General features: G+C 35.2%; 1 protein-coding gene across 1 annotated transcript; it reads left to right on the top strand.

Moving 5' to 3' along the window:
• Positions 1–10,626: 10,626 nt before the first annotated feature.
• LOC138856907 (probable basic-leucine zipper transcription factor L) lies at positions 10,627–15,456 on the top strand. The gene is made up of 5 exons (XM_070107843.1): positions 10,627–10,740; positions 12,487–12,688; positions 12,757–12,867; positions 13,326–13,622; positions 15,278–15,456. The coding sequence occupies exons 1-5, from the start codon at positions 10,627–10,629 to the stop codon at positions 15,454–15,456; spliced, it is 903 nt and encodes a 300-aa protein (XP_069963944.1).
• The last annotated feature ends 7,328 nt before the right edge of the window (positions 15,457–22,784 follow it).

Below are 22,784 nucleotides of genomic sequence, written 5' to 3'. Positions count from 1 at the left end.
ATCAGAGAATACGCTCTCGTGGTATCTGCTGGGTGCGATAGAGACGCAAGAGTTAAAAGTAAGTCCTAAAGACACCTCTGGCACAAGAAAAATAATGATGAGCTTATCATAAAAGCCATTAGCAGTTCCAAGTAAAGGCTCGGACTTGATATAATCGTGAGAGAACTAAGCTGGCAGTTCTATCAAAATATATCATCAACAGACTTGATATTGGTTTAACGTCATATAATATGCAATAAAACATGTAATGACGAAGCAAAATATATAAATTTTTTCAAATTCTAGTTAAAAATATATATCAATAAATTTGTCCGTTCAGCTCGAAGACGTCTCAGAGAAAATGTATGACAAGCTTGTTTTGCCAAATAGTCGCGCATTACAACGCTTGAAAGCATTCTATATAAAAATCTCTCAAAATTTTGTAAACTTATGAAGTTTAAATACCAAACACAAATTACAGCTGAAAACGTCAGGTACAGCGTTGCGTATGAGCGACATATTTAAGTTGAATTTCCGCAGCGCTGACTGCGCCACATAACTGGTGGGAGTGGTAGGTGAGCGATATATATATATATATATATATATACATACAGCGGAGTATATTGAAATTGAAACATCAACATTTCCGGTCAATGATTATCAATGAAACCACATGAAAGCCGCAAACTATCACATACTCCTGGCCGTGTGCTCAATTGCATCCACATAACGGCACGCATGCAAGTACACAAAAGTGTGCTTAAGCACGCAGCTGCCTGTGTAATAGTACTAAGCGTGTTTGTGTGTGTGCAAAGCAACAGTTTATAATGCAGCTGTAAATATGTTGCATGCAACGGCGAGGCAAAAATAAAATTAATTTTTACCTGCAAATTGCCTTTGTATGGCCACCAGCTACATAATAGCATATCGCAAACCGGTATGAATATGTGTTTGAAGGTGTGTTGGTTTGTCAAATTGCGCACTCCTCACCACGGCACAGGCAACAATCTGTGGTAAATGCTGCGGCGTTTATTTTTGTGGATTGCGCTGACAAACAGCGACGGTTGGTTGGCGTGTGGCAACAACTCAATTGATTATAACAGTGCACACATACGTATAAAGTGCATTTATGTATACGTGTGTGTGTGTGTGTGTAAATGTACACTTATGTTATGTGATGTTCGGGTCTAATGAAAAATATATGAAAAATTTAGGTTGCTTTGTGAAACCCCGATAATGCATATTCTACCAGAATTTAGCTTGCCAGTAGGTATTCTGCTTTGTTATTGTTGTTGTATATTATAATACACCCTTAACACTTCTAAGATGGTTCAAAGCAAGAAAACCCCAAAGCTGAGAGAAAATATTGTTAATTTTACACAAAGAAACTGACTATCTCGTGCACTACCTTCTCTGTAAAATATTAAGAAAGCCGTAGACTATTCCGGATTTATAGAAATTTCGAAGCCGAACTTCTGACTTCGAAGTGCAGCTTGCTTGCTTATATAGCCATTATTATGATAGTGAAGGTATGAAGAACTCTCTCACATTCAACAAATTTCCCAGTGTCTTTCAAACATTTTTTGTCTAAACTTAAAGAATTGGTTCGTTGAGACGAAATTTGTTTTTTGAGTCAAAAAAGCTATCATTGAAACAAAGCTTTTAAAGGGTTTTGAGAAATCTTTTTGATGAGCATAACTGTCATTATAAGAAGAAGAGTATGACCATCAAAGTCGAAGGTAAACAGATGCAACTGTATGTTTGGGAACTGCTTTTAAACACTTAAATGTTTCGAAGTGTCTTCATAACCTTTCGAAAATTCGATATTGGTTGAATATTTTCGTACTCATTGTACATATATAACATATATAGTACTATTGTCAATGCTTATAGTACTTGCACATTACGATAACTGCAATATATATGCTTTTCACCGAACAGCGCTTACAACAAATATTAACTGAAATGCAACCCTGTGCATTGCCACCCACAAGAGCGCAACAAAGTGAAATTAAGTCAAGCTGCGTAAATATATAAACAGCTATGCTATAAAAAGCGCTGGCAAATGAAATGAAAATGAAATCAAATTTGATTTCGCAGGCTTGATCGCCGAACCAGTGGTCGTTGCGCTGACCGAGCAAACATATGTGCGAATTTTTAATGAAGTAAATAATGATACGGAAAGCTGAAAGGAGCGTTGTATGTAGACTTAAATGTGATTCATCGTAATATTATATATATATGATATGTATATACGTACATTTTTGGTAAAAATAAAGTGTTGCATTGTATATTAGGGTGGTTCTTTATGTGAAATATTTTTTTTTTTTTTTAAATTGAGTCTAACGGTTATACAATGCTTAAGGGGGAGTATATTAATTTATATGCCGATGAATAAAACACATATATACTCGCATTTAGGGCGTCTCGGTAGGGTTCCCGGCGTTGTAAGTCACTTAAAAAACACAAACTATTTATAACTATTTTTATTACTTTTTCAAAAGATATCAACATTTTTACAGCTTACCTTTGATAAGACGATACTAAAATTGCCATAAGGTTTCTTTTTATTGCCAATAATTTGCCGAGAAATTTCTTTGCAGATTTCGAATCCACCCTAATGCTACCGAAAACTCAATTCCAACAGTTGAAACCATAAAAATTTATCTGCGTTTGCGTTTTAAATTCAGTTGGTATCACAACAATCAAATTGAAATGGTAAATTCAGGTTAATTGCTTATTTTGTATTTATGCTATTTATTGTATCAAAGGGTAGACTTTTAAAATTAAAGGATTGTTCTTTGTAAAGCATTGATATTAAGTGAGTAAATGTACAATATAAAAATATTTAAGCGATTGTTGGCAAAATATTCGGATATATATGTATGTTAGATGTAAAGAAATTACAATAATGTTATGCTGAACAGGTTGCCAGATGTTTTTAATTTTGAATAAAATATAAAAATGCAGAAAAAATTTCAAGATATACATAAAAGATATCACAAGTAAATATATTTATGAAAACTGCGGTTTAAAGTGATGATTTGATGCGTTGCCACCTGCTGAAAATAGTTATAAAATAAATAAACTGTTGAAAATTTGGCAATAAAGTGTGCATGAAAAAATTTAAGCACTTGCAAATCTTGATTCTAAACTTTAAGTTGGATTGGTGTTGCCACTTTCAAAAAAATGAGTGCAAATAAATTATATGTGGTATTGCCACACTATTTAAATATAAGAATTTGATATTATTTTTTAAATGCTTACTAAAATGTGTATACGAAACGAAAGCTGTAGTTAAGTTTTAAGCAATTAATTTAATCCGAAAATATTCGCACGAATAACTGCTAATGTGACGTCAGTAGAACAGCTGATTTTTATAAATATAAAAGTGATTTTTCCATTTTTCGAAAATAAGTTTTCAAAATCGAGCTGAAGCTACGTAAAACGACAAGAATTTAAACCGAATATGAAACAATGTTCTCATGCATGTTACGAAAGCCGAGAAGTAGGAATCGCTTAAAGCTCAGACGAGAATTAAGAAGTTACGCTAAGTTGTGCTGCGTTCGCTTACTCAAAATGCTTTCCAATTTCATTCGAGACGGCTCGTGTTTAGTGGAATCAAGCATTGGTTGCTTTCGAAAACAAGTTCCTGTTAGAATAATACTCCGTTAGTAAGCTGAGGTGCAACATAGTCCTCAGAAGCTTGTTCTAAACTTGTAGGCATCATTTTCTTACAAAAGAGTACTAAGATGAAAGCTTTCTACATATCTCGGTTCAGTGATTCTGCTTTCTTAAAGATCCGGAAACCATCCTCAGACTAAAATAAAGATTGAGAAGCTTCCAGAAACATGCAGAGTTTTTATGCGCTCTTTTCAACTCCATAACTCATGTGGAGCTGCCACGCGACTTGTGCTCGCCCTAAGCGCTTAACTTTATTCCTAGTTTATGTTTATCATAAAGCATATATTTACTATTTAATACCATTAAATAAAGTATAGAAGTGTGAAGACCAATTAATAAATAATAATTGTGTACAAAATGCCACAGAAGTCAGCTCCCACAGCTGTTTATAATTCCATTATATTAATGCTAGTCACATGTGTCTACAATATACACACACACGAATGCGAATATGTAAAATACGTGTATGTGTGACTCGGTAGCAGGACATTTTCATATAATATTTTGTATGTTTTTGCGATTTTTGCACGCAACACCAATAAATTTCACAAAGTTGTGGCAATAAAAACGCAATGGCACCAACACCAGCAGCAAACATTACCAACAACATTAAAAAAAAACATTGCGGCGATACTGGAGCGCTGTTGAGCGTATATGTATGTACATATAATTAAATTTATATATTTTTGAATTTTTCATATATTGTTTTATACCCTAAACAGGGTATGTACGAGTATGTTTGTCAGTCGTCTGTCTATCGGTAAACATGCAAATTAGTCTCTCAGTTTTGAGATATCGATCTGAAATTTTGCATATGTCCTTTTATCCCCAAGAAGCTGCTCTTTTCTCGGAACCGTCAATATCGGACTAATATAGCCTATAGCTGCCATACAAACTGACCGATCAAAATCAAGTCTTTGTATCGAATACTTTTTTATTTGTCGAGATATCTCTACGTAATATGGCATGAATTATTTGCTATAACAACGCTATAATCTCCGAAGAAATTGTTACGATCAGACTACTTAAGCATATAGCTGCCATACAAACTGAACAACCAAAATCAAGTACATGTAAGAAAAAATTTTTTATTTATCGTGATATCTCCACGAAATGTGGCATGAATTATTTTCTATAACAACGCTATAATCTCCAAGGAAATTGTTTAGATCGAACTACTATAGTATATAGCTGTCATGCAAACCAACTGATCAAAATCAAGTTCTTGTCTGAGCACTTTTTATTTGTGAAGGGTATTATAGCGTAGTTAACGTTTTTTCTCCACGCAGTGTTTTTTTTTTTTTTTTGATTTTCTCTTCAATTTTTTTCTAATTTTTTTTGTTTTTTTTTCTAGTTTTTTATCGATGTTGCCACATCGCACTTAGTGCCTAACGAATGGCGTGAATAGTGCGCCGTAAAGGCTAAGTCAGCGGAAAAGTCCAATAAAAGTATGTTATGAAACAGCATAACAATAAAAATATACTTAACAGTAAATATGTACAGTACAAATTTGTGCGAAATATTGCCACCGAACTATTAGGGTGGGGTGGCGTTGGCGTGGAGTGGCGTAAAGAAGCAAGTAAACATGAAATATTAAAAGTGTTTAGGGAATTGTGTGATGATAACAGTAGCGCCTTTTATGTGCGAGCCTTTTTTTATTGCTTTTGTTGTTGTTATTTTTGCCATTTTTTTTTGTCGTGTGACGAATATTTGCTGTTTTTTTAAACGGAAAAGTTGGTTTTTAGGTAGCTCAGCACTTGTGAGCGGCTAGTCATAAAAAATACCAACAACAAGAAAAATTATAACAGCAACAAAAGTTTAATATTGAATCTGGAGAGTGTGTGTGAGTGAGAGAGAGAGAGAGAAATAGTGGCGGCTTATAAATTTACTGCTTAAGTCGCAACAAAGTCGCTTACTGTGCGTGCATGTGTGTGTGTGTGTTTGTGTTAAGCTTATCGTGGCTAAAGCGTGACAGTGCTTGAGCGCCTGAAAGTGGATTTACACACAGAAGACCCTTTGTAACTACTTTGCGCTGAAGAGTACGGCGAGTACAAAGGAAAGTGTTATGTTAAGAAAGAGGGATTAAAAGCCATAAAACGCTGACTTTAGTTTTTTATTTGTTGTTGTTGTTGCAACATACATATTTTTTAATATTTGTGCAACATTGTTGCAAACACACACATACTCACATATAAATTCCGGCTAGTTATGCCCAGTTTTTTGCTGTTGTTGTTGTTGTTGCTGTTTTACCATTTTACTGAACTAACGGCGCACAAAGTGGTTTGTTTACAAGCTAAAATGAGTGGGTCACAAGTGTTGCAAACAAACACACAAGCAGACAGACAGAACAGGGGTTAGGCTAAATGGATCAAAAAGCGTGTCGCAATAGCAGTCGTAAAACTAGCGGGTGTAGTCGGTTGTAAGACATAAACACACATACTTATATACATTCAAATACACACACACACCCATAAACATACATATAAATGCATGCGTGCAACTGGAAATTCGCTCATATTTTTATTGCCGCACGCGAAATATGTGGCAAGTGGCAAACAGGGCAGCTGAATTACTCGCACCAGCTGTTGGGCAGTTACTGCCACTTGTTTTTGTTGCTGTGTAATATTTTTTCAATTTCTAGTGAATTTTTTTTTCAACGCTTTAGCAACGCTTGTCTCAGCATATGAGCATTTTTTATTGCAAAAACACGCGCACACACAGACACAAACTTATATAGAATGTGTGGCAGGACGGCAAAACTGTTGTTCTGTTTACCAACATGTATGTATACACATACGCACATATACACACATATAGCATATATATTATCGCTTTGCTGCTTTCATTTCAACTCGGCTCGTTGCCATCTAACGCCGACAGCGTTCGTACGTTAAAGGATGCGACATGAAATTTGTTATTTATAACAACAACAACAACAACCATAGTAATAACAAAAACAATAACAGCAACAATAGTAGGCGAAATGTAGGCATTGTGCGTAAATAACGGCAGTAAAGCAGCAGGACTGTCGGGGTGGCACAAAAAACGGGTGTGAAAACTTCGAGCGTGTAGTGAAAACAGAAAGCATGGTAGCAATAAATCGCGCACGCTTGTTAGCCAAAGCTGAAAAACTAGCATTAAAAGGCAAAGACACAAACAAAAAAACAAAAAAAAAACATCACTAAAAAAATAAAATTGAAAAAAATGTTGTGCTTTCGAACATTGAAATGAACTTGTTTGCACACTTGTTAAATATTTTACACGCACTTATGAGCATCAGACGCACGAACATATTTACATATAGGCATACAGACAACATATTATATAAGTACAGTTAAGTGTTTTAAAATTCAATATGGCTTTATATGAGTCATATTTATTGGTATCTAAATGGAACTATGTGATATTGTTAAGGAAAATGAGATGAAAATTATTTAATTTTTGGCTTTTATTACGCAAAAGTATTTAAAAACAGGAAACAACATAAATTTCGGCTAAACTAAAATATATTTTATAGGTTACATTTAACTGAGGCAAAATAAAGTTTACAGATGTATTTCTTATACCATAAAATGGCATATAAGCATTTAGCTTAATTTTGATCGGTCAGTTTGTATGGCAGCTATATGCTATAGTGATCAGATCTGAACAACATATTCAGATATTATTGCGATGCCTGAAATAATAATCCAAACCAAGTTTTGTGACGATACCTTTTCAAATAAAAAAAAATTTCCATAAAAGAACTTGAGTTTGAACGGTCAGTTTGTATGGCAGCTATATGCTTTACTGATCCTAACTTAACGATTTCTTTGGAGATTGTAGCAATAACTTGGATAATAAGCCATGTAAAATTTCGTCAAGATATTGTGTCAGAAAAAAAAGTTTTCTTTACAAGAACTTGGTTTGGATTGGGCAGCTTGTATGACAGCCTAATATATGGCCGAGTGATCCGATATTGGTAGATCCAACAAATGAACAGTATCCTGTAGAGAAAAGGGCGACTGAAAAATTTCAGATCGTTATTTTTGCTGGGTGTTACAAACTTCGTAGCAAAATTTATATACCCTGTTTAAGTTAAACACATAAATACGGTATATCAAAAATATATTTTTGTTATTTTGTTGAAATAATATTTTGTCAAGCTTTTTTTTAACCACAAAGCTCACGCAGAAACTTCTGCCACGTAAAGATAAAATACTATAAATTAAAAAAACCTAAGAATAAAAAACGAAGCATACATTAAGGCGCATTTGTATATAAAATTACACATTTTCCAACAAACGTTTTGCAGATATTTCTTATTAAGCTGAGCACATTGCTTGATCCATCTCTCAAAGTGGCTCAAATCATATTTCATGCAGAAATTTCCATGCATAAATCGGATTTAATGTGGCTATTCCGATTTGAGGATGCAGACAGATAAATAATCTTGTTGTTCCACTTTAGAAATTTGGTAAGTTTTTGGCTTAAAGATCCGACCCAAACTCAGGACTGTTAAAAAATTATATCTTAGTGATTGTCTTCTTCAAGCAGTCAGTAAGACTTAAACTATTGGCAATGCAAATACTTTAATTCTTCGTGGTTTGTTTCATTCAGCGGTCAGTGGACTTCCCAGAAATAGCTACTAGAGTACATATATTACTATCCTGTGTAATCTCATACCCTAGTTATTGCCCACCGGTTGCAAAAAGCTCATCACTTATATTTATTTGAAGTATTTATCGGAACGAAGTTTCAAAGCCACGATCTATTGAGTCAGCATTGGTGTTCGTGTACATACATACATATGTGTATTTAGATTCTATACTCTACACTAAGCTAATATTACAAATGTCTGCTCCAGTTTCCGTAGTCACGTTTTTTGCTCCCGAATAAATCCCACTAATTTAAAACGATTTATTAATAATAAGTGCCTCTACACATGTTCATCTACTTATATTTTTTTTTAACTCAAACATTGTTTTCTTTACAAATAAATCGTGTGCAATGGTAATAAATATCAGATCCGCTTAAGATGTAATTAATTCAGATGAAATTTATGGGCTTCTATTTTGTTTACACAACTTTTTACTTTGTTTGCTTTGGGCACTTTGCCTAATCTACCGGCTTTACATGAAATTTAAATGATTTAGGTCGATAAAAATAAAATTAATTAGCAGAGTGCTGAGAGAAGAGAAAAACATTATGAAAGTCGTCAAGTGAAATGATAGATTTTAAGTAAAAGAAATGAGGAAGTTACTTGAAGTTGTTGGTGGAGTTTTGTTTTTTTACACTGAATAGGGTATATAAAGTGTGAGATGAAGCTTGTAGCACCTAGAAGGAAACGTGGAAGACCCTATAATACATACTTTTCCCTCACTTTTTGAGATATCGATCTGAAATTTTGCACGCGTTATTTTTGACCCAAGAACTTGCTTATATGTTGAAACCGCCAATATCGAACCACTATAAGCTATAACTTCTATATAAACTGAACGTTCAAAATCAAGGTCCTTTATGGAAAGCCTATTTATTTGACAAGATATCTTCACGAAATTTGGCATAGATTATTTTCCAAGACAACACTATGTTCTCTGGAAATATTGCTTGAATCAGACTATTACAGCACACAGCTGCCATATAAACTGACCGACCAAAATCAAGATAAAGTTCTTTTAAAGCTCTCTTATGCTAGCTAATTCAAGATTTTTCTACCTGTTTAGATTTGCTTTAGCCGAAGTTATGTTTTTATTTGTAATATTTTGTTGTTGTTGTTGTTTCACGATTTAAAAATTTTTTTTTTTGTTATTGTTATAGTTTTGTGGCAATATTTCGTAATTCTTGCTGTTTTTGTGCTCTACTTAAATTTTTTTGTTGTTGTTGTTTTCGTGTTAAGGTTTTTTTTGTTGTATTTAATAATAATTATTAGGTTGCTTTTGGGTTTTTTAATTTTTCGTTATTTCACTATATTGTTGTTATTGTAGCTGCTGTTTTGGTTTCAGTGTTTCTGTAATACTTTATTGTTGTTGTTTTCCTTTTATTTATATTCTTTTATTTTTGTTCTTGTTTTAATATTTTTTGCTGTTGTTGGTTTTGATCAACAATTGTTTGTTGTTGTTGTGATTTTTTCGTGCTCCTTGTTTTCCTATTACGTTGTTGTTTTTATTGGTTTCTAATTTGTTGTTGTTATTATTTTGCACTTAAATATTGTTGTTGTTATTTTCCCAATATTTAATTGTTGTTATGATTTGCGTTGTATTATTTCATTTCGATGCGTTATTATTGTTGCTCTTTTAACATTTTGTTGTTGTTCTTATTTAAATATATTGTTTTAGTTGTTGTTGTTGTTATTTTTGTTCGATATTTAGTTGTTTTTGTTATTGCTGTTGTTGTTTTATAACTACATGTTGTTGTTGCATTAATATTTTTTGTTGTTGTTTTTTCTGATCTTCATACACTCGCTTAATGGCTTATATCGCTGCTTCCCCTTTCGGCACTATCGCCACTCCACTCCATTTATCAGCGGCCTTTCATCTCCCAACTCGATCATTCGTACTAATTTAAATACCCGTGTGCGTGCCCTCGATTCCGCCTTCTTCTCGGTCTCTACATAAATTTGGCTAAGCAGTGAATGTGTACGAATGCGTGACACCCCGCTGCGTGGTCCCATGGCAACTTACAATTTATATCGCTTACAGGTACACGCTTCACTTCGGCTCTTTCGGCTGCTGCTGCGGCGGTGGCTTCGAAGAGCTTCATAATTGTAGCGGTATATTTTTCTTGTTGTTGTTGTTGGATTTTTTCTTACTGCCGCTGAAACGGAGCGGTCATAATATGTTATGAATTGCCCGGGTCTAATTCTGGACACACACACACACATACAAATGAATATGTGACGTGAGTTGCGTGGGTTGAGGCGGATTATAAAGTGTATGTGTGTGTGTGCAAGTGTGTTTGTGCAGGCGCATACATAAATAAATGATGGCAAGTGGTTGCAACAAAGATGTCAACAACAATAACAATGCAACTGCAGACAAGCCGAATGCCAGCAACAACCTAAAGCAAGCACAACAACAAAAACAACAACCAATAGTTGTACATACATATACACATTTTTGAATGTGTATTATGAAAGCACCAAAGGGTCATAAAAAATCAGCGCGGTAATACATCGCACAACCGCTATGTAATGCATCACAAGCGGCGCTGACAGGCGCTGCGCGTGTCTTACTTATACATATATATGTATGTGTGTAAATTTTTAAACGCTTAGTTGGTATTTATGTGTTTGTGAAGCGTTTAGTTGGTCATATGAGCTATGCTGTGCGGTGTTATGCTATGCGCTAGAGAATGCGCGGAGCGTAATACTTGTGGTTGTGACAGCGTTAGCAGACCGCAGAAGCTGAGGATGTGAAGAAAAGAACTAGAGAAATGCGAACAGTGTTGCCATGGTGCAATGCAAGCTAAGCGCTGAATGCAGCTATTCTCCACCTTTGTTCTATGTGTTTCGTAGCTTGGAATCGCGCAGAAAATACCTCAATCCCGGTGCGCTAAACGCGCAAGATATGAAAAAGCTTTTTTAACCTCTTTTGGAAGAGTTGATTTATAAATATGATTGTATTAAAACATCTCGAAAAAGTCAGCGTATTAAGTGGGCCGTTAGCGTATTAGTGTTTGAGAAACCCCTGAAGATCTTTTGACTAACTGAAGAGTATACATTTCTTTTATTTAACTCGGTAGCAAGAACCCTTGTTTGTGCACAGCGAGTCGTGCTTCAAATATTTTCTTAAACTTCTGACTTGCCAATTTCAAAAAATCAATTTTTTTTTGATCCGGCAAGTAGTTTCGGAGATTTGGACTTTTGAACTTTGTGTATTTGGCTGCCAAAAATTTAAACGCGTTTTTGACCAAACACCGTTTTCAGAGTTGATAAGGAAATTTATCCGAAACGACTAAACCGACCGACTTCAAATTTTCAGACGAACTTCTTAGAGTAAGATTTTTGTTAAGTCGCCATTTTGGAAAAATTCAAAATTTTTACCAATTCTTCTATCATTACCTGTATTTAAGTATAGTAATAACATATTTATTTGGATTTTTGGTTTTGAGATAATTGTAACAATTGCAACGTTCCTTAGCGCCAGACATCTTTTTAATGAGGTTCTTGTGGTTTCCCTACAGAATTTAGCGAATACAAAGAGTTAATTTTGTGAATAAAAAAAATTCACAAAAACACGCGTTTTCTCTGAGTTGCAAGCTCTTAAAGAGGGTTCTTAGCATAGTGAATCAATTCGCGATAGTCCATGTTCAGTCTCCATATGAATTTCTCATTAGAAAAATTCAGTTTCCATTCACTCTTCACTCCGAAAATGTTCCATCAATCACTTGTCAAAAGTACTCCAATGATATTAGTTATTAAATCTTTTATTGGCTTAAGACTACTTCCTTCAAAGATGCGGAGTCTCAAGCTTTGGTATTCTGTGTAATATTGGTAACTTTACTCAGCTCTATTATGAAATTGATTTTGTTATTTGACATTATGAAGAAACGTAAGATTAGGATTAGAAAGCAAGCGGACTGAGTTTGAGCAGAGACCTTTCAAACCCAAACTGAAATTAGGAGTACCAAAAATTTTGCTTTGTGAAAATATTAGCGAACATCAAAACCTGTTACTTTCTGAAAACACCAGAAGCATAAAGAAAACCAAGCGTCTAACAGTTTAAAAAAAATCGAAAGAAAATTTTTTTGTGGAAATTTTATTTCAGTTCTTGCTTTTCAGAAACCAAATTCACTCCCGCATATATGATCTTACAACCTCGTTTCAAACTCCAACTCTCCCAGTCATACAAACGTGATCTCGTCGCGAACACCTCGCTCACTTTCGTGCCTACTTCTATGCAAAAGCTTTGCAACTCTAACTTGCCAATTGGCAACTCTGTCCAAATCCACAACACTAACAGTGGCATGCCTCGCTATGTGTACGACTATCATAATTTCTCACAGGCCAAGGCGAACTGTAGTGCTTGCCAAACAAATGCAGTTTGTGCGAGGCAGCTAATGTTTGGTGACACAAGGCGACATAATGAAGAAAAATCTACGCTATTTGTGCAGTGGCAGGATTGCAACAACACACAACAACAAAAAAAAATAATAATAATAACAAAAACAATAATGTGTATCAAGTTAGCGCTGCTAGTGGCGAGCAACTGCAATTGCTGGCAAGTGAGTGAGGGAAATATATGCAGGTACATATAAGTATATATGTTGTATGTTATATATGTATATGTGTGTATATGTTTGCACATGTTTGTTTATGGGATACATGCATACATATGTGTGTATATAAAGCATACAGCTATAAATATGTATAAACTGCTTATGAGCGGTAATATTTCGCTTACCTCGCTGGCTCGTGTTCGAAATTAATAAAAAGTTATATTTATATTCATATATTTTTAATTGCTGTTACATAATAAATTATATATTTTTTCTGCTTTGCCACAAAATATATATTTAACTGTTTCATATATTTTTTTTGTGCCGCCAAAATGTATTTATATATCCAATTGATAAATATTTTTGTGTCACTTTTTATGTCACCCATTTGAATGCTGTTTTTGTTGTTGTTTTAGATTTCCATGCATGTCACTTTATTTATTTTTGTTTGTGTGCGGCTACAGGTTGTCACCGTGCCGCCAATGTGCGGCTTAAGTGCCCCATCAACAATGCGGCGTGCACGCATCACTCAACGCCGCCGCCGCGCAACGCAGTGCGTGAGCATGCACATGCGCGTGTGTGTGTGTGTGTGAGTGTGACTACTGGTCGCTTGCAGCAGCAGTTGACAGCCAACAACAGCAGCAACAACTACAAAGGCAGCGTGTGTTGTTTGTGCCTCGACCGCCTGCTGGCGTACGGCCTGAGTGCCACTTGTTTCCTGCTGCCAACAACAACAGCAAACACAACTAATACACAGATATGTATGTAGTTGTAGATGCATAGAGATATGTGCGGTTCGCTTGGGCGATTGGCTGTCATGCGTGCCGCATTTACTTTACGAGTTGCCAACAAATCAATTTCCATGGCTTTCAAAGGCATTTACTTTTTACTTACTTTATTGCTTCCTTAAGCCCTTGACTTGGTTGGCTGCGGGAAATGTGTTTACATATGAAATTGATATATAAGTATCGATATATGTATATACTTCTATTCTAAAACACTTTCAAAAAATTCAAAATTTAGCAACTGGAAATCTTCAAATAATTTTTAGTGATATTCAAACTGTGTTTGGTGGGCTCTATCGTGCGATTTTTAGATATCGACATTAATGATCAAAACTCTGGAACTCTATCTATATCAAAAATAATTACTCACAAAAAACAAAAATGGTGAGTACAGAAAGTTTCAAAAACTGGAAGAACCGTCAAGCAATAAGCTTTGGAGCTTAGTGACTAAGTTTCAGGAAGATTTAACCAGGAATAAATCTATTATTAACACTCTACAAAAATATAACAGTTTGAAAAAAAAACTGGGCCTCGGAAGCCTAAGTCGTAGAAGATCAACTTTCTACCAGACTATGTGGCAAACCACGATGTCACGATTCCCAAGATTAACAATATTGTAACTAAGGGTTTACAGCGTTTCCCCGTGCGCTTTCGTAGAGCGGATCTGCCGCCTAATACCGTACTAACACTCTTAATTGACTCCGAATCAGTGCCGATTTTAACCTCTTTCAAAGAAAATTTTGAGGTTATGCGATTTTTGGGATATTGGGGAAAGAATAATAGAAATATTGCGCCGTCCAGTGGACACATATAATACTATAGGTCGAAGCGGCAACAAAACTTAAACAGTATCCGATAAACCAGTTCTGACATAGAAATTAACTTAGGCCTAGATCACAGAGACTAACGGTTTGGCCAACTACTACTTTGAACTGAAGAATTTTACCCTACCTTATTGAAAATATAAGATATCTCTACAACAACTATGTACAAATTGTTCAGAGAGAGATTTTAGATTCCTTAACCTCATATAAACCCGATATTTCATTATGGCTCGCTGTTGAGATGTCTAACAAGTCTGGGATATTGGTGGCCTATTATACAAGTATAATAATTTAAATAAAAATTTCATTTTTGAAATAAAAGCGATTTTCATAAATAACCAAAAGCTTCTTAGAAGTGGTTCTAAAGTTTGGAGCCTATAAAAATATTACTAGAGCGCACATAATGGCTTCTAAATAAAATTTCACCGAATAAAATTCAGAGTTAAGATCCACTCGCTGCATGTTACCACACCTTTTTATTGGATCTCAGTCTTTCAATGAACTGTCAGCTTTTAAGTTTTGGATTCCTCAATATCAAGTTGCTTGCAACACCACCTCTTATAAACATACTTATAAATTAACTTAGGTAATTTCTCACAGTGTCGCGAAATGCAAATCTGTCGCAGCGCTTTGTCATGTGTCATGGGAGAATGGGCATGCGTTGGCTGGATGCCACCTTCCTACCTTACCTACATGAACTAGAAGCTGTGGACGCGCAAAGCTGCTAACCCGTTTGCTTTTCTTAAGCAGACTGTTGTTGTTGTTGTTGCTGTTGTGTCACCTTCGTATTTATTTGTTGACGTCTAGATATCGGGCTTGCACCTAAACTGGCGCTGCAGCAAGCAGGCGACAAATCGATCGAGCCAACACAGAGCGCAGTGGCGCAACGAAATCAAAGAGCAACAACAATAACAGCAGCCATCACTAGCAGCAATAACAGCTATAGCAATCACACTAATAACAAAAGCAATGACAGCAAGCATTAGCGGCTTTCGTGCGAACGCGGCACAGCGCGGCTACTCAGCTTAGCACAGTTCAGTGCGCATGCACGTGGGCGTTGCATATACAATCGTCGTACGTGCAACATGCACACTACCTGATTTGCTGCGTCAAACCTTTACTACTAGCGCTTGCGTCGATCATTACTTTATCACTTTATTGCTGCAGACGCTTGTTTTGTGTGTTGCGGCTGCGCGTTGTGTTGATGCAACAAGGTAGAAAACCGCTAAGCTGGCTACCAATACAACCACAACCAATATAACCCTAACAAATACTATGAGTAGTAAAATTTTTAGTTGTTCATCTTGTGAGCTCATGTTGTTGTTGTTTTGGTTGCTCGACTTGCTTGTGGCCCAGCCACTTCTTGTTCTTCTGCAGCCACTTCTTTAGCTTGCTGCCACTGCTACAGCTTCTGCTGCTTGTTTTACAGCCACTTCGTCGTCGCGTTTGTTTAGCTCTCAACTGTTGGCTACCACTGATCTCCTGTTGGCTGATCTTTTATTGATCTTCTATGCTCAGCAGCGCCGTCGCAGGCGTCGTCTTCGTCGTGTTTGTGGCTAAGAAGCGCGCTGGGCTGTCGCGCCAGTGTCAGTCAATCGTTGTGCGTTGTATGCGTTAGTTCATTGTCCAGCTTCGTGTTGCGCGCGTCATAAAAGGTGAAACATATATAGTTCTTTGCCGCTTAACGGTGTAACGCGCGCGCCAAACTTATCAACGTTCGTATTATGCGTATCTTTTTGATTCTTGTGCGTGTTCTTTTAATGGGCGCAGAATATTAGCGCGCGCATAAATCTTTTTAATTAGTCCAAACGAAGTGTTGCCGCGCGACAATTGTGTTAGTATTTTAATAAGCGCGCTTACACAAGCGTTGTGTCGCGGTGTGGTCCTACAATTCACACTGATTTATTTATAAAAAGTAATTTTGCTGTTAACAATTTTTTTACAAAAACGATTGGTGTCGCGGCGCCGTGCAAATGGACTCACTTGTGTGTAGCAACAACAGCGAAACGCACCGCGCGTTCTGCCGTTCGCGTCACCCCACAAATGGCGGGATCAGTATTAATCTACTTAATACTCAGCCCTGCTGCTAGCAATACTTAGCGTCCTGGTCCATTTGACATTCTTATTTATTTATTTAGTTTTTTATTATTTTTATTGCTTTGTTTTTATTGGCTTCACACCGGCCGCTTGACATGCTTGTCACTTGTTGTACACGGCGTGTGTTTGTTGCGTGTTTTTGTCTTAATTGTTATTGTTGTATATGTTTTTGGCGGTTGTCGTTTCGGTTTTGGCTGTCATTTGTCGTCTGTTTTATATTTGTTTTGAGTTTTTAATTTTTATTTCGCGCGCTCCTTAACCGCGCGTGGTACACTAATGACCGAAATTATTTTAATTTCGCTTTTTTATGGCAACGTCATCCGGCGTACTCGGTTTTTATTGGATTTTTCAATGCTTCGCCTTAGACTGTTTTGTGCGTCAGGCGTTAAGCGCTGGGTTTTGGCAATTGGAGGCTCGCGTCTGGGAGTCGGTGATTTGTTACCGCTCCACGCAGTTCAGAAGCGTGCGCGCGTTTAAAGGGTGCGCGAGTGTATGCCTTTTGGTGTCTTCAATACAAATAAAATTTCATTTTTGCAGTGCATACAAAATACAGTAGACAAGCATTCAAATGGGTGCATAAGTACATGTGACAGATGAAGTGCAAAGAATATAAATGTTCTAACTAGTTGTATACTTTTAATTTGGCAAATAATTTCATGATCTTTAAGAGTAAAATCATTAAAAAATAGATGTGAGAAGACTTGCAAGCAACTATATTACTTAAAACGTTTTTCGTACTCAAGCGGTAAGTTCAAGAATACAAAGTCGAAATAAATTATTTTCTTTACGAAAAAATACTGTTATAAACCAGATATTAAAATATAATTATTCAACATGGTAGTAAAGATAATATTTTGTCGCTCAAGAGCAGCATTTCCGCTATTGCTAAGTTCTACCAGCTGTAAGAGCCTTCGAACAGGTTGTGCGATTTCAGAGGTAATTTTTTATTTCCAAAAAATGGAGTCCCTCGAAGGACGGCCAAGTAACAACTGAATTTTAAAAAAACATTTTCTTTAACTTTGGATTTTGTATCGGTCGTATTGGAAACCTGATGCAGTGAAGTATTTAGGGCTCATCCTAGCGAGCTAGCGAAAGCTTTCATGGAAGCCTTATATTAAACAGACAGCAAAGAAGGCATTGATTGTCTTATACTGCTGCAGAAGAGACATTGGCTCTCAGCGAAAGTAGTGTTCTGCATTTGTGTGGAAACTCGAGAGCGTTCATCAGCATGTGTGATGCACTGAGGTCCACCCCAACTATGGCACTTAATGCCATTTTGCACGTAATGCCCATAGATAACGCCGAAAGGTATATGGCTGCGAAAGTTGCTATCAGACTCAGAGAATCTGGGTTTCTAAATGAACACATGTCTGAAAACTCAGAAATCCTCACACGCTTTGACTTTATACCGGATCTCTTGGATCGTAGAGTCGCCAAACGGAACTCTGGTGGCTTTTTCACTGCTCATATACCGGCGTGGAAATTGTGGGTGTGTAGAGTTTCTTTACGAATGGGTCAAAGATTGGGAGAAGGTTGTTGAAGGGGTATATTGTCAGGAACTCTCTATTAAATCCTTCCTTTCAAGCTGAGGTTACTGCGATCAAGGTCAGTCAATAGAATGGAAACGGGTCAGTGCTTCCGTCTTCTCTTGTATTCTGCTACTAAATAGGTGGGCTACCATCGGTTCATGCGCTGTCGCCTTATTCTTTTGACCCAAGATTGATCGTAAGAGATTCAGTGAGCTCTTTTCCCTCAGCCAGGCTAGCCTCTTCCTAGTTGTGGGGGTATTTGCAGGTCATTGCCCTAATGCGTCCATGCTGCAATGTCGCGTCCATCGCACCGAATTGGTGGGAATAAGTTTATTTTTATAATAAAAAATATTCAATAACTTATTTCTTATAATTTAAAAACAAATCTGAAAATATCTTTAAAAATAAAATTGAAAATATTTTAATTTATTTGATTTATATTAAATTGCATATCGAAAGCTTATTAATAAAACGTTTCTAAACTCAATACTTAGTGCCTCCATACTCTATTTAACACCCCTCCTTTTCCAATTGGCTGCCAATCAAAAGGGAAAAGTGAAATTTATATATTTCTTCATGTCATACTTCATCCCACGTATGGACCACATAAATAATCGAGCACTAGCTTGCCACATTGCTGGCTAAATAAATATGTCAATTTGCCTAAAAAACACCAAAGAAAAATACTTATGTGCACAATAGCAAATAAATCGTAAATAAATATTTCGAAAAACTTTGCAACGTTGACACATTTATTGCACTGCTCCTAATGATTTGAAAACTGTGACGGCGTGTTTTGGGCACAAGCGCAGCGTGGAGAATGCCAGTGCATTTCAAAATTATTAAAAAAAAAAATGTATATATAAAATAAAAAATAAATTAATATTGCATGTATGTATGTAAATATTAAGCTTTGTATGTAGGCCTAACACATTTTTTCATATATTTTTATATTTTTTTATTATTATGATTTTTATTTCTTCATTTTTTTTTGTTATGTTTGAAATTTGTTAAAAATTGTTTATTTTGCCACACGTTGACACCTCATTTATCTGGCTTAGGCAGCGACCGCTTATTGGCTTAATCATATGCATAAGCTTGAGATACAATAGCAATCAAGTTAATAACGTTGAAATTTGATTTGATTTGAAGTTGATTTCCAATTTTTTGAATTGATTTTGAATTTTAATTTTAACATGATTTATGTTTTTTTCCATATTTGGGCTATTGAATTTCGATAAAAGCTGCGTTGCTTAGCCAAATGAACTGTTTACTGCTTTACAAGCCGTTATACAATACAACAACATTAACTAAAAGGTGGGCGTTTAACTAATGAAAGCGAAAGGTTGAGTCTCACAGCGTTTTATGGCCTTTCGATAGCAGCATTTTTATATCCAACACACATAATACAAGTTTTATTAGCCGCTTTTGTCATTTAATTTATTTGCTATTATTGAGTTTGGACATTTTTGCTGTTATTTGCCGCATTTTAGGGTAATCGAAGAGGTAATAAAATATCTTCAAAGGAAATTACTTAAATGCAGTTTAATTAGCTTTGACAAATTGGGGGTGTTTGAAGGGGAATTTGTAAAGTTGTAAAAAATTGTAAGTGGACTTTCTAAAATTGCAAACCAAATTAGCTCTTAACATTATAGCAAAGTGTGAGAAAATAAAGAAAAAATAACTGTTTTTCGCTGAAAAAAGGGTTATAAGTCCAGCAACGTAGACACAAGAGGGCTATCTTGTTCAGAACTCACCTTCATTAAAGCACTACATACTAATACTCATTCTCTTGCAGAGTAATAAACAAAATTTATATCTGCTCGATCTAAGGTAAAAGCTAGCTTTGACGATTCTTACTCTACTAAAATAAGTAAAAGCAAACGGACTCTGAACAAAGAAACATTTTATATAAATCAAGGCAAATATTTCGCTATTTATGAAATTTTTTATCACTAGTTAACAAATCTTGGACATCCCCTCAAGTTACTCAAATTTTCTTAATTAAAAAAAGCTATATTCTTTAAGTAACTTTGTAATTATTTTTAACAATTTTTCAATTTTTTTTTCGTATAGTTTTTCTTTCCATATCTTTAGGTTTAGCTCTCTGGGCTCACATTTCTCTTTTCATTATTAATTTTTTTTTTGGATATTTCTCTTTCTTATGCTTCAGTTAGTGACCGACGTAAAACCGTAGACCAAATCAGCTGATACGACCTATCGTATGAGAGCGCAATGTAAATGAACACTCACCTAACTCACGGCGACGTTCCGTCTTGTGGTCTTTCTCTAGAAAAATTTAATAATTAGTTTTAGTAATTTTTCACACTTTTTTGTATAGTAACTGCATCTGTTTCTTAAGTTTCAGTTCTTCCCTCTTATATCTCTCTTATTTCGTCTCTTATTGGCTCCTACTCTATTTTGTTTGATCTCTTTATAGATTACTCTCTCTCTGTGTTCTCTCTATAGATATGCTAATCTATGTCTTTGGTTTCGTCTCGCTTTTACTCTCTCCTTTTCTCTTAAGTTTAGAAAAACTCTCGCTATCTCCTTGTAATATCAACCAGCAACATTCTCGATTATGAGATAAGAAGAATTTAGAAAGATTTTTGAACCAAAAAGACAAAGGAAAGCTTCAGTCGGTGCTACTAACTTTGAATGCCATCAATGGAAACTGTGTCCTTTCTTCGAAATAAGCAAAGATGAGAAAAGCGCAAAACAAAATAGTATTCGATACAGAATCATAGCAAAAAACAGTAAACCTATGTAAAGTAAGCTCAAATAACCAAGTATTCAAAGAGAGTAGGTGACAGACTAAAACTCGCGTCATTCTACATTTTTTCACGCACTTCAACGACTTTCAAACAGTATCCACAATTTGAACAACCGACTCTTTTTAGGTGGGCTTTATGCCTACTCGCCCAAAAAGCTTCGATTTTGCTGTAACAGTTTAATACAGTAGAGAAATGTGGCAGGTTGGTCTGGTGTCGAAAGGAAACCCGTCGAAATATCAACCGTTAATTAATAGTCATTCGGTGCTTGGTTTTGTTATTACTACTTTACTGCCTTTTAAAAAATCATTGATGCATTTTACAGTGTGTTAGAACACTAAATATGGAGTAAAAAAAAATATTTTTAATTGATGTCGTTCCTAGCATATTTTCGGTTCCAGAAACCTTTAACAAGTTTTTCAACACTTTTTTCAATTGAGTGTCCGTCTATTATTTTTTTTTTATTACTCATTTAGTTAGCTAAATAAGTCGTTTGGTAGTAACTTCAAAATCCGTTAAGTGCCTCTACTTTAAAATACTGCTAAAATTATAACTTTTCTTTTATAAAAATCACTACTTCATGAAATTTATATTATATTTTTTAATTTCATAGATTTAAAAAACCTTAAACTTCAGTTTGTCCTCAAAAAATATTTTCTGCGCTCGGAAAAATATTTTATGCTTAAACTACCTTAATAATTTTTCTCTCCGAAATATTTTTCTAAACATATGGAAATCTTAAAGAGCTTCATCTCATTCAATTTAGCACACCTAAGTGTATCTGTCACATTGCGGCCCATCTGCTGCCCACCACTTCTATGAAATATGTGTAATGTTCCACTTTCGCACTGTAATCGATTTTGTGGCCGAAAAAATGCACCGTTAACTGGTCAAGCACGCAATCATCGATTTAATTTTTACATCAATTTTCTTTACGATTTTTCTTAATTTTTTTGTTTTTTCGCTTTTCTGCAGATTTGTGTTTTTATCTTTGGTTTAACTTTATTTATGAGAAAGATATTAATTTTCTTGCTTAGCTTATTTTTTAACAACACATTTCGATTGGTCGTTTGAATTGTGTGTGTGCAATGCGTAGGCGCCAAAATTGTTGCCGCAACCAACATGCAAGCGCACATACACACATACATACATACACCTGAAGGCACGATCGCGTTTCGACGACAACAAGCGCTGTACCTTGCAAGCAGGCTGACTAACAAGTTTGAAATGCGCGCTGTATTGTGTGTGCACAGTGGGTTAGTTTAGGGAATACTTGCAAAGCAAATATGAATAAAGAAATATACACAGCTTAATTCATTTTCTATTCTATTAAAATTTTAATATTTTTTTTTTTTATAAAATAAAAATTATTTGCGCGATAACATATTTTGTGTTGAAGTTAATATATTATATATAATAAAATATATGAAAAAATAAATAACGGGCTGGCTTGATAGAATAAGTGATCCCTCTCAACATAACCGTGTCATATATAAAAAACGATTGGGATCATTTGAATAATCGCATTATTTTTTTTGATGGGTTTTAAAAAATTTAAGAAGAATTTATTTTTTCCCAAAAACACGACTGTCTTCCGCTAACTCGCCGTTTTCAACGTTTAACAGAGAACGCTATAGGAGAAACCTTAAACTTTATTTATCGATTTAAATCAGATAGTATCGTCTGGTAGCCTAATATATCACAATTCATTCTTTGTACTAAATGAAAACACAGTGTCTTCCGAGTCTTTTACATTGTTTTAAATATTGTACAAAAGTGAGAATTTAGAGTCCAACACGAATCAGAATTCGATGGAGTTTCAGTATTTTCGAAATGCTTTACTTTTTCCTCTTAAACACTTAGCCGAAGGACTGATTTTTTGGATTTTAAAATTTCATTACCCTTACTTATTTGAAT

Source organism: Bactrocera oleae, chromosome 4, assembly GCF_042242935.1.
Source record: "Bactrocera oleae isolate idBacOlea1 chromosome 4, idBacOlea1, whole genome shotgun sequence".
NCBI classification, from domain to species: domain Eukaryota; kingdom Metazoa; phylum Arthropoda; class Insecta; order Diptera; family Tephritidae; genus Bactrocera; species Bactrocera oleae.
Note: the sequence above shows the minus strand (reverse complement) of the source record. Positions and strands in the feature narration are given on the sequence as shown.

Bases quoted from the DNA above. Each gene is read 5' to 3' on its own strand.
- LOC138856907 (XM_070107843.1), top strand. From the start codon at position 10,627: ATGGCAAGTGGTTGCAACAAAGATGTCAACAACAATAACAATGCAACT. The intron at 12,868-13,325 runs GTGAGTGAGGGA...GTGCGGCTACAG, and splicing joins GCAACTGCAATTGCTGGCAA to GTTGTCACCGTGCCGCCAAT. The intron at 13,623-15,277 runs GTATGTAGTTGT...GTTGACGTCTAG, and splicing joins CACAACTAATACACAGATAT to ATATCGGGCTTGCACCTAAA.